At 41.4% G+C, this 12,624-nt stretch overlaps 1 protein-coding gene across 1 annotated transcript in view; it reads right to left on the reverse strand.

The window, feature by feature from the left end:
• The window catches only part of foxp2 (forkhead box P2), a 135,032-nt gene that overhangs the window by 10,682 nt on the left and 111,726 nt on the right, over positions 1 to 12,624 (reverse strand). Inside the window, exons 11-17 of the mRNA XM_059325695.1 lie at positions 11,271 to 11,358; positions 9,428 to 9,511; positions 4,876 to 5,086; positions 3,754 to 3,830; positions 3,493 to 3,594; positions 900 to 1,021; positions 122 to 191 (exon numbers count right to left, since the gene is read on the reverse strand). Coding sequence (XP_059181678.1) covers positions 122 to 191; positions 900 to 1,021; positions 3,493 to 3,594; positions 3,754 to 3,830; positions 4,876 to 5,086; positions 9,428 to 9,511; positions 11,271 to 11,358 — 754 coding nt within the window. The remainder of the gene's footprint in view (positions 1 to 121; positions 192 to 899; positions 1,022 to 3,492; positions 3,595 to 3,753; positions 3,831 to 4,875; positions 5,087 to 9,427; positions 9,512 to 11,270; positions 11,359 to 12,624) is intronic.

The following is a 12,624-nucleotide window of genomic DNA, read 5'->3' on the forward strand; positions in this document are numbered from 1 at the left end:
AACTTGCTGGCTCTTATGTGTGGGCCTATTAATGTGGAGTCTATTGTTCATTTAGTCACTCCATTGATCAGGCAGTCGCCCTGCCTGTCACTCAGATAAACAGGCAGCTTGTGGTTCATACCTGTAAGCTGGCGTTTAGTGCGGTTCCATATCCCAGACTGGAGGGCAGGTTCTTCACCAGTGATGGGCTTCTGGATACACAAAGAAACAAAAAAAATAAATTAATTCACACTGTAACTTGGTGTTGACATAATAATCAATAAACAAAAAAACAACTACTTGTAGCTAAAGAACAAACTGCAAAGCAGGAAGACGAAGGGGGGGGGAGGGGGTCCTGAATATTACCCTAATCCTATCTATCTATCAATCAATCAATCAATCAATCAATCAATCAATCTATCTATCTATCTATCTATCTATCTATCTATCTATCTATCTATCTATCTATCTATCTATCTATCTATCTATCTATCTATCTATCTATCTATCTATCTATCTATCTATCTATCTATCTATCTCAGAAGCACATTTTAATCTATTCATCATATGTTAATGTGCATCTGTTTTTGTTAAAAAGCTATTTTATTTTTACTCTGGTGTTTCCTTACATTCAAGGAAAAAATATGTATTTCGCAAGCAGACATCTCAATATTTTTTTGTGTGTGTAAGATAATTAGTTTCTGAATTGGTTAAAAATGTGTTCTAGGGGGCCCTTAGCAACTGCTTCTATCACTTGGTATGTTGGCTCTGGTGCATGTAATTAAAGAGAGAGAAAGACAGAGGCAGAGAGAGGTGAGTTTGAACTGAGAGGACAGTATTTGGGCCTCTGATTCTCTGTGATCCTCTAGATGTCGTTGACCTTCAGATGTAGATCTAAGGCGAGGTGACAGAATTCGTACCCTGTGATCTTCTGCGACCTGCGTTTCTGGTACTCCATCTCGTCTACCGTCCACACAGCGCCCTTCACGTTCTCCACGCGCACAAAGCACTTGTGCAGACTGAGGTTGTGGCGGACTGCGTTCTGCAGAGAGACGTGACACACAGGTCAGAGGGATGAGGTAAAACCAATCATATTCATTCATTAACCGTCAAGAAAAAAAAAAAGAAAAAAAGAAGGCTTGGAAATTGATTTTTTCTCGCATTTTGAAGAAATTCTTAACATTCACGCACCATTGATTTAATTAGTAAAAATTGAGTGAGAGCGAATGCTCTTACAAGTCCTGCACACAGTACATATCAATCAGAGTAAGTAGGCTAAAAGGAGGTAATCAGCATAGCGAATGGCTTATGGTGGTGACAGAAGTGGTAATGCCGGCCTTGATAATGGTGATGTCAGTAACCCTTTCTGCTCCAGAAAAGCATTTCTCTTAATGGACACATCGCTTTAAAGATGACAGTATTGCAAGAAAAAAGACAGTCATCAGGAGGCCCTTGTGTCAGTGTGTGTGTGTGTGTGTGTGTGTGTGTGAGTGTGTGTGCGTGAAAGAATAAGGAGGATTAAGGTGAACTGGATCTGACATCTATATGTCCACATATCCTCCATGTGGTGTCACATCGGCTGTTAAATACATGCTTACATGACACATTTATCTCTAAAATTTATTAACAAAGCTATATTAAAATTAAACCCGGATATATCTTTCATACAATACAGCATTGAGGTGTTTTCATTAATTACAAAATAAGGAAAACCTATAGAAAAAAAAAAGCCCTCTTATATTAATATGACCATACGACCATAATTAAAACATGCATCAGACTCTACAAATAATAACCTTGGCTTTAATATCCCTGCCTCTCATATTTATCATCTCCCTTAGCCCGGTGTGTACTGCTCTTTCTCCAAGAAAAAGAGATTCACAAAAAAAAAAAAAAGAAAAAAAAAACTCATAAGCAGATCTCGCATCTGACCTGAAAATCCCAGGATTTGATTGATCTTAATGCCCATGGCTCTGAATATGATAATTTTAATATTAATGAGCAAATGAGCAGTTTTATTATGCATGCTATATAGTTAGAACTAATAAGCTTCTGGGTGAGAGCAAAAGAGAGAGAGAGGAAAGAAGGGTGGGGGGGTAGATCCCTCTTTGAGCTGATGAGAAGAAGCTGAGATATTAAACTACCTTTCATTTCTTTCTTTCTTTTCTTCTTTTTAAAAACAAATTCTCTCCGTTAATCAAATGACAAGCCCATCGCTGATCATCTCGCTAATGCTTACAAAGGGAATTGTGGGAGCTGAGGGTGTAAATAGATCACCTTGGTTATTGTGCCGGCTGGGACACCAGATATTTCTAATGTCATTGTGATATCATTGATATTCCATCACTGGAAAAAAAACATTTCAAATGGCAAATATGTTCGCGCTTGTGTTGTTTTGTGCTGCAAAAAAAACAGCAACAAAACCTCTGAGAACATATCTTGTCACAACATTATTACACAGCAAAACATGGCGCATACTGTACTTAACAAACTAGAAAAGGGCACCGATCTTTCTGCATGCCCTCCTGAATTGGTGATCACACGCCCATGTGCTCATTTGCATCCCAAATCCAAATTAATTCACTTTGCTAAATCTAGTGCTGCGCCATGTCTTGCATACTGATGAGCTGGGCTGGGTGAGTTTTCCCTCCAGTCCTCTGTGCAGCCACAAAGGCTAAAGGCGGCTAACGGATGACGCGCAGGGGCCACGGGATGAAACACCGACTGCTCGCCGAGGCTTTCTTTATCAGCAGGCAGACACACTTCTGGTTAAAACATGTGCTGCAGGAAAGACATTTTTTACCATCTTTGTGGCGGCAGACAGCACAATAAAGTTGTAAGGACAGATATACAAATGGGGCCTTTTGTGTGGGTAAATAAAGAGTGCTCCCTCCATGACAGGCCAATTCTCACTTCCCTCACTGCTTTAGTTCCACATGAACACACCCTTAACCCCTCTCTTCCACACAGTTTGTGTTTGTACATGTGATGCATCTTTGGCCGACCCCCTTTCACACGGCTGGGAGCTGGTTAACAGGCAAACAGCCATATTTCTTCCTAATTAACCAATGATATGCGAGAGAAGGTGGTTTGGGGAGTAGGAGGTGGGGTGTCTCTCTTAACAAAAGGTGCTGATGATGGAGTGGCTGCTGTATAATTAGTGCATCACAGCCCCTCTCCTCTCCGCGCCAAGCCTCGGCTATTAATTGCACCAAATTAGAAAACGATATCTGAGGCAGAATAATTCCTTCGGCTGTCATTTCCAAACAGAAAAGGCGGAATGGTGGAAAAAATAAATAAGAAGGAAGAATGGGTTCTATTGAGGAGAAAAGGGGAGATGAGTGCTAATCGCTGGGTGCTGGGTAAATACACGCTTTCTTAAGGTTTGTGACTCGGTGAAAGGGAGGTGTAGTCTTTACAGTCAGAGGAGTGAAAGGGCACGGTGAGGTGGAGGTGGAGGGTGGCGTGGGGTGGAGGGGAGGGGTTCGGGGGCTCAGGGTTCATCAAGGTTACCTTCCAAGTCGCAGCATTGCGTCTGAAGTAGGCGAACGTGCGTGTGAACCAGCTGTAGATTTCATTAAGCGTTAACTGCATGTCGGCAGAGTCCATGATAGCCTGAAATGAGATGACATCAAATAATGGTTTACTAACGAGACCACGTAACTGACACACACTCACACACACACACACACCAATGGATTGAGAGAGCTGCCGTGATTCATGCAGCAATTAATTTTAATCTAATCAGGCAAAGTTAATTTATTTCCCACTCACCTGTCTTATGAGGGTTGCATAAGTAAATGGCGGTCTGACATCTGCGTTCTTATAAAACTCGTAGTTTGGGGCAATCTCTGGAAAAATAAATACTGTGTCACCACCTGAAATAATTGGTAAATTTTATTCCTTTAGGTATTGCATTTACTCAAGGTTTCATCAAATTAAAAGGGGGGAGAGAGAGAGAAAAAGGGGACAAGGGGGAGAGAGAGACAGGGTGTGATGGGGTGGGGGGGTTAGAGGGGGCACATCAAATCAGCATTTTCTATGTCTAACAAAATGCATTTTTAATTAATCTCTCTCGTGAGAGATCTTAAACACTAATACATCCATAAAATGAGATCCGTGTAGTTAGTTAGGGTGAAGTTGAATAATTTATGTGTCTTCACACTAAACACAGAGAGAGTAAATATAAACATCAAAGACGGACCGTTTAAAATGCAAAGCTTAATACATGGAATGTCTTAATGTAATAAATATTGTATTTTTTCACCATTATTTGAACTTAATTAACATTCATGTAATATTTATGCACAGAGGAAGTTCTTGTCTATTTACATATAGAGTGATTAAACACAGGCTTGCTTTTATAAACCCACCAGACATCTCACATTGGTAAGACCAACAAGGCTCTCTGCTAGTGTGTGTTTATGTCAGTGTGCGTGTGTGTCTGTGTGTGTTAAAGTAGGAGAACACCATCATGGGCTTAGTACTATGAATAGTGTGGTGTTCAGGGTTGAGGTATCACATGTAATTTGATTTCCACATTATAATGTCATTAAATTTGAATAGAAATTCAGTTTAAAGAGAAAAAAATTGTGTTTAAGTCAACAAATTCTAAAATGAACATCTAATACCTCAATGTCTGTATGGATCTGTGTGTGTGTGTGTGTGTGTGTGTGTGTGTGTGTGTGTGTGTCAGGCTCAATTCACATTTTGTTCAAGCAATTTTGGAGGTGATTTTCCTCAGAATACAACAATCAAAGACTTTAATGTTACCTTTTTCAAGGGATTCACATGTAATCAAACATAATGTGAACAGATCTGCTTGTGGCGAACTGAGCGAACATGTTGTGTGTGTGTGTGTGTGTGTGGTGTTCAGTGCTGAGTAGTTGGTCCTACCTGACGACAGAGGCATGGAGTATTTGTCCGAGTGGCGTCTGCGCATGGCTCCCATACTGGGCACGTTGGCTCCTCCCAGTACTGATGGCACCTGGGGCATGGCGGCCATGGGTGTGATGGGTGCTGTGGGTGTGGTGGGCGTCTGAGGTAAGTTGGGGGGCGATGCTGAGGGCAGGTTCTTGGACATGGTGACGCTGGACACCAAGTTGAGCTGGGATGGAGGAGGATAGAGCGCGGGTGGAGAGGCAGATACAAGAAGTGGGAGAGGGAGGGAGGGAGAGAGAGAGAGAGAGAGAGAGGAAGGCATTATTTTGTGGTTCCTCTGACAGAGCCGAGTGTCTGCTCTCCTCCTCTCTAACACAGCTGTGTTTCCACTAACAAGGCTCGTGGAGAGGAGCCAGCCCATCTCCACTAATTACAACCACCAAATTGTATCATAAGAATTCTAATTAGAGCACGCTGTTCAAGATTATCCAACGATCAGCCTCCGTGTTATCCCGGCCCCATCTCTCTTTATCTCTCTATTTATCGCTCCCTCCCTTTCTCCCTCCCTCCCTCCCTCCCTCCCAACTTGTCTATCTCCCCCACTATTACCACCCATAATCCTTTTACGCTGAAGCAATAAGCTGGTAAAACCATGTTTGCTGTTGGTGTGAACTGGGCTACAGGGGTTATCTGACCCTGGTCCAGAACCACAACCCAACTCATGACAATATGTTCCACTTTGGTAGGAAAGGGTGACCCCATAGAGGTGGATGACATCACCCAATTTTGGCTGTTCCTATCTTGTTTTTTTGGAGCAAGAAGTGACTATATATATATATATATATCTGGGGATGCTAAGTTACCAGCTAATGTTAGTACTAGTTAGCAGGCTTAGTTAACAAGGTGCATTTGTAAATCAAAATTAACAGCCAATCAAAATGTTACAATTAACTTTAATGAACTGAAAACACACTGTGAAAGGGTCAAAGATCTAAAATGAAAGCACAGTGTGCCATGGTAACGATCTAACGTCAATCACAAGGTAGCCAAGCCATTATTGTTTATTTTATTCCAAATGGGAGCAAAAGTTATAAAATCGGCACCATGCTGTTTTGTAGAAGACTTAAAACTGATGAGACCATAAACTTGTTAGGAAAATGTTTACTGAAGTAATAAATCAAGTGAGAAGTAGGGTAATTTTCAGATAGACTTCTATACAGTCTTCTTTTGCAGCCAGTGAAGTAATCTATATTACAAGTGGAACCAGTGAGTTGATGGTGCAGTGAGAGAGGGTTGATTGCCATTAAGACTAATAGATCGAACTAATTAAACATCATCAACAACACAAGTGGAAGTCATTATTAAAGTTGTAGTTGATTTACTCCCTCTATACAGTGTTGCATGAGAAATAATACCAAGTAGAAGTTTATCTGAGGCAGAAAAGCCACTTGTATGGAGAGTTTTGGTGACACACTCACAGTAACTCTGTCTGTGTCTCCTCCACTCCTTCAACATCAGGGACCAGATCGTGTTAGTCACCTCTGGCAAGAATGCCAACTGTGCTCGCTAATCGTCCGGCTTTTCCACCACTTTTGCGTTTGCTTCCTAAATCTCATGTGAGAGGCTCTAACCGACTGGAAAATTCCTAACTGACCTTTTAGTCTCTGCGCTAATTTGGTTGGAATGGTAATGACATCGTTACATATTCAAACCAAATTGCCTTAATTGTGAGTCTACAAGTGGAATGCATTCGATGCGAGAGTTTGAATTAAAACCGACTTGAAAGAAGGAAGGGAATGGGGGGCCGAAGGCGCTGAGAGATGGAGCAGCGAGGCTGAGGAGGAGGTATCGGCGGTCATTTGTGGCATGTGTTGATAAATACGATAAAATGTCAAGTTTGAGAGACTCCGGTGGATGTAGGGGTTTGCAGATGATAATTATATGCCCACTTAGCTGTAATGAGCTGCTACAGTGATGGGCTGGGACAAGGGCTGGCTGCAGATACAGGCCTCTGCTGACTACAGAGGCTGAGGAGGAGAGTTGGGAGGTCATGGGAAGTATATACATCTACATCCCAGTGGGTCTGATTGATTATACACAGACAAATCTCACAAATATTTACCTAAAACAATAACTTAACTTATATTAGGGGCATTGTTTTCAGCAAACTTCTAACCAAGTTTTCATTAGAATATTACGCCATTTATCAAAACTTAAGATATTTCACCAAAGTCACCTTATTCTACATGTCTTGTTTAAAATTTCACCCAAAATAAACTGTTAAACACTAACAGGATCCTAAATTCTGCACGACTCAGCACAACTGGGAAGCAATGAATGACTCAGCTGTGACCAACAGTCACACGAAAAAAAATCTGTGAATGATGGAACTCCAGGCTGTTTACACACAGACACATTTTTTGTCAAATAAAATATAAAAGATTCAACTTTTATTTATCTTCTTTTTATGATTTATGGCACTATACCTCTGTTATATAGCACAAAATATTTTTTTAAGTTCTTCTTACTTGTGGTCATGTTTGTGCTGTTTCCTTAGGAGGTGCACGACTTATATGTTGCAGAAAACAAGGCCACAGTGAGTAAAATAAAAAGAGCAATCACCCTAAAACTGCTTGTAGTTCAGAGGGTTAAGTCATTAAGTCACAGTGGTTGAAATCGTGACATTCTGGTACATGCACCAAAGCAGACCTTGAACTATGAAATACCGGCAGCATGTACCTCAAAAGAGAATACAGTAAATACTCACATACTGTATGGGGGAAAACACCTCAAAATATGCAAACTAAATTCAAAATAAATGCCTTCTTGCGTGTGTATGAGCATGTATATTTATAATGTTAAAACATAATTTCTTGTCCTTTTTGCCGCCTCTTCACCTGCGAGACACAGCAACAAGCGTGACATGTTTGCAGGCATGCAATCCCACTTTTCCTGTGCAAAATAGAATTGATTACAGTCAAACGGATGGAGGAGTGAGCACTTTGTCACCTCTCATCTGAATACACACTCGGGGTTGAGTGAGGGAGAGAGAGGAAGAGAGAGAGAGAGATCTTATTATTCAGAACTTGCAGCCTTGCTAACTTTGATTCTCATCCATCCATGGCATGGCCAAAAGGTAGCATTTAATGAAGTGCGATTCAGAGAATAAATGGGGTCATATTGGAGACAGTGCACCGGTGTCTTGTATTCGTCTGGCACTGGTCGTTCGTAATGAAAAAACAGGACTCATTTCCAGCCCTGATAGCCTAACAGAGACTTTTCATATTTATCAAATGTCTCTCTATCGTGCAGCTGTGTGTAAATCCATGCTGTCATTTGAAATCCGACCATCTCTCTTTTGTTATGTCTATTCACACATGGGTGTTGTTCCCCCACGCCCAATCTTCATCTTACCTCCCCTTAAAAAACGGGGGAGCCTTAAAACTGAGGACTTAACTGTTCGTTTAAGAATTCTGTCTGAATTGCCCCCACCATCAAATGCAATTAGCTGCTCTTTCATGTGTGCTTTATGTAATGCAATACTTCATTAGCATCATTCATTCATATTCAGGCATGGATTATAGGCTGCAAATTCTTTATTGGACGAGATGGAACCAAGCTGCTGGAGTTTTGAAGATTAAAAAAAAAGCTACAGACAGAGAGACAGGGAGGGAGAGAGAGAGAGAGAGAGAGAGAGAGAGAGAGAGAGAGAGAGAGAAAGAGAGAGAGAGAGAGAGAGAGAGATTGAATAATAAAAAGGGAGTTTGATTCCTGATGGAATTATGGGATAATTATGCTATCTTGTGATTATCTACATTCTATGATGAGAGGTGATGAGGAAAATTATTCTATTGAAAGTAGGCACTTACTAAGCAGCAGAAACACGCTAACAATGTTTTGCTCTCAAATATTTCAAAACGTCTAAAAAACGGAAAGAACTAATGTTTGCAAAAATGTATCATCGCAATATTAAATTCAAATGGCGGCTGGGAGAGATGCATTTATAATCATTCAATCTAAAAGTAAAAAGGCGAGAGAGAGAAATAAAATGCACAATGACATCATTTTCCTTCTTCTATGACCCCTTTCACAATTTGGGATTTTCTTTTCTCTAACCACTCTCAGCAGCGCTGTGGGTATTTATGTCAACATCACACCATCTTCGCCACTCAGCTGTAATTTTCAGGTGTTTGTTGTTAAAATGACATATCTTCTCCTCTCTCATTCCATTTTTTGAGTGCTGCTGCGGCCACCGAGCCAAACAGTCATCAGCAGCCAACAGGTTGTTTTGGCTATTATATCTATCAGAAAAGAAATGACCCTGCAGTTTAGCCGAGGACTCCGTCGCTCTGCCATCCAATACACTTCCAAACTCTATTGTCCTCTCACGCCGCACAATACCTGATAAGAAGCTGATATAACTCGGTATTACAAATCCCATTCCCCTCTTTCATCTTCTGTCACTCACTCAGCACGACTGCTGAGTGGTTAAACTGTTCATTTTCTGTGTGGGGGGCTGCATTTGTAGCCCAGCCTGTTTATGGTAGCCAGAGCAATATGCACTCACTGGTTTGGGAGATGACTTGGGTTCCGAGGGCCGCATGTGCAAGTGGGCCATCATCGCCTGAAGACGCTCACGTTCTTTAGAAAGCTGTTAAGAGAGAAGAAGAAGAAGAGAGTACATTAGAGTGGATTAGAGGAGAGTAGAGGGAAAAAAGAAGAGAGGAATAGACAAATGGATGAGAACACAGAATATGAGAGGAGTGAGAAGAAAGAAAAGGTTTCATATGTAAGAAAGAGACACCAGTTCTGCTGGTGATGTAAGGAGAATAAGAGAGGCTGGGGGGAGGAGAGGGGGCAGACAGGTCACGCAAAACAAATAGCATTTCATCTTTTTGTCAATAGCAAAATTTAGGTCAGCCAGACTCTGACAGTAACAAGCTAGCTGGGCCATAAATTAGGTGGTCCTGAGTGTCTGCTCAAAGTCCTGTGGACACTGTTAGGGGGATGGAGCGCAGCCAGCAGCTGCTGAGAGGTGAAGGGGTCTTCCAAACAGGGTGCCAGGCGGCCCCGCCTCCCCGGTCCAGTTAGTGGCCCCAGCCATCGCCTATCATCAATCTAATTCACAGGGAGTGACAGGGACTGGACCGTGTGAAAGGCTCAACCCCCCCACACCCTTAATATACACACACACACACACACACATACACACGGGAAGCAAACACACGGAGAGACATAGACAAGCACATAGGCGTGCACACACACGGAGGTGCACACATACACAGAGCTGGGCCTCATTACTAGTGACGGCTCTCGTGGAAAAAGAGGAGGAAGAGAGGGATGGTGGGAGTATGGAATGAAAGAGAAGAGAAGTGACAGGACAGACAACACAAGTGCTCCGCTGTAATTGGTCACACTGTAAGGCGCAAGCTTCAATAGCTTTGTGTTCTGATGAAAAACAAAATGAAATAAATAACATAAATCCTTTTTTTTTTTTTTTACAGGCCAACAGAATGTATTTACTTTTAAGATCCCTCGCAGATGCCTAACAATTAAATACAAGCTGTTTATCAGACCATAAAATAACTTTATGCAGGAGCTTCCAGCAGGCCTTAGGACTCTAACACAAGTTACAGCTCCATCGTTTTAAAATGTAAAACGTTTTTCAATCATATTCCCAATATTTAGTAGTAGTAGTTGCTTATTGATTCCATTTTAATAATAATAACTTTCTATCTGAGAAAAAATAAGCTATTATTCAGAGCCTGGTGACCCCATTTCAACTGGCAGACTGAATAATTCCAGCTGGCACTTTGTTTGAGCCGAGTTTAAAACATACGTATCTATTTGTTTCTAAAGAAGGAGCAGCGCTTGTCGGCAGTGCTGAGTAATAATGTCGCTCAATCAGCGCTCTCATTATCTAGCCAGCATGACTTCTTAATAAGGTCACGCTCCACCTACTGAAAATAGTTCCCTCCTTTTGAGCTTTCTTCAGGTGCAAAGTGCAGTTAATTAACACAGCAGACCGGGAGAGATGCGCTCGCTATTAATTGGAAAGAAAAAGAAGAGGAAAAAAAAAGAAAGCAGAGAAAATAAAGCACACGCTTAATTCAATTAAAACAGCCATAATGGCTTTGGTTGTAAGGCCTGAGGATTCCTTTGTTTAGTGGCTTTGTTGAATTCAGCAGGTCCTGCTTGTCTGGAAGTATTAAGCAGACCACACTGTGGCCTTTTTCTCACTCACAGAACTTTAAAATTTTTTGTTTTTGACTGGATGATAAGTGAGTTAAATGAGTTCGCTACAGCAGAATGTGACAATGGTAGAAACGTAACAATACATGGAGCTTTGTTCCAACTCTGCACTGAGGTGTGTTTTTCTTTTCCTTTTAATTACTTGACAGAAAACTTACCTGTATTTCCAGCTGCTGTACCACTTGCATCTGGACTCTACACTGGGCCGTGCTCCGGTCGTCGAGGGCGTGTTCACTGTTTAGGTGCCTGGAGGGATGGAGAGAAAGAGAGAGAAAGAGAGAGGAAGATGTTACACACTAACTTTAAAACTGGTGTCAGAGCTACAGCAAAAGACAGCAATTTCTATTCATTTTCACCATGATCAAAATTGTGGAGGATGATAATTACAGTATCAACTTCACCACTGTTTTGTTTAAATGATAATATTTCTATACTGGGACAATTATCTATAGGATACTGTTAGGGACCATTGTTCCACTGTGAAATGAGGTAATTAGAAGTAACATGACGGTGTGTGGTGCCATGTTTAACATGACAATAGGCCCGCGCCAGTTTAGATGGCTAACTTCAGTACCACCCTGAGCGCTGCTTTCTACAGAGAATAAAAGATGCCAGCCCAGCAGAACGGCTTTGTCTCCTTCGTTTACCGAAAACAATACACACAATTTAACACCAGCAACATTTGACACACAAAAGCAGCTCTTCGACTGAAGGTGCATTATCCAGCGGCAGACATATTAAATGTATCTGGTGTGTTCGCCTCATTAGAAGAAAAAGGCAGCCAGACAGCCATAACAGTCAATGAGGGGTTTTTGTCTTGATTGGATTTTGTCTGTAGGACACAAAAGAGCCTCACCATTAAGATAGACCTTTATTCCTGCTAAAGCACACATATGCAGACACACACACACGCACACAAATATGGGGCGAAAAGGGGTTTCTAAAGTGTTGTGATGCTGGGTAATGAGCCTCTATCTAAATGATCATTGGTGACAAACTCACAAAGCAAGCTTTGAGGAGGCATGCTTATGAAATGCCAGAGCTGCCACTTTATCTCCAGTAATTATAGGTTAGCTTGCAGACCCTTCAATGATCATTTACAGCGCTGCCTCCAGTGCATTAGAGGGAGTACAAAATCTCTCCCTCTCTCTCCCTCTCTCTCTGGCTTTATCTAAGAACACACACACTCGATTACATTATCATGAACTTGCACAAACACTGATTGGCACACAAAACTGATACACAAACACACAGAAATACACACTCCCACCACATATTCCTCTATTCTCTTCCTCACTTCTTGTTTATCTGCAATGTGCAAAACAAGAACTCATCGAGCCGGCGTCTCTTGGCCTGCCAATCAAAAGCTGAATAGAACATTTGTAATCACAATAGCTCTGTACCTTTCAATTACACTGCACACATTTAAAACCATTCCATCTCATCCCTGCTTATACTTTTGTAACCATTTCAGCTCTAATGCTCAGAAATTTTTCATTATAAATCAAGAAT

Source organism: Centropristis striata, chromosome 22 (assembly GCF_030273125.1).
Source record: "Centropristis striata isolate RG_2023a ecotype Rhode Island chromosome 22, C.striata_1.0, whole genome shotgun sequence".
In the NCBI taxonomy this organism is placed as follows: domain Eukaryota; kingdom Metazoa; phylum Chordata; class Actinopteri; order Perciformes; family Serranidae; genus Centropristis; species Centropristis striata.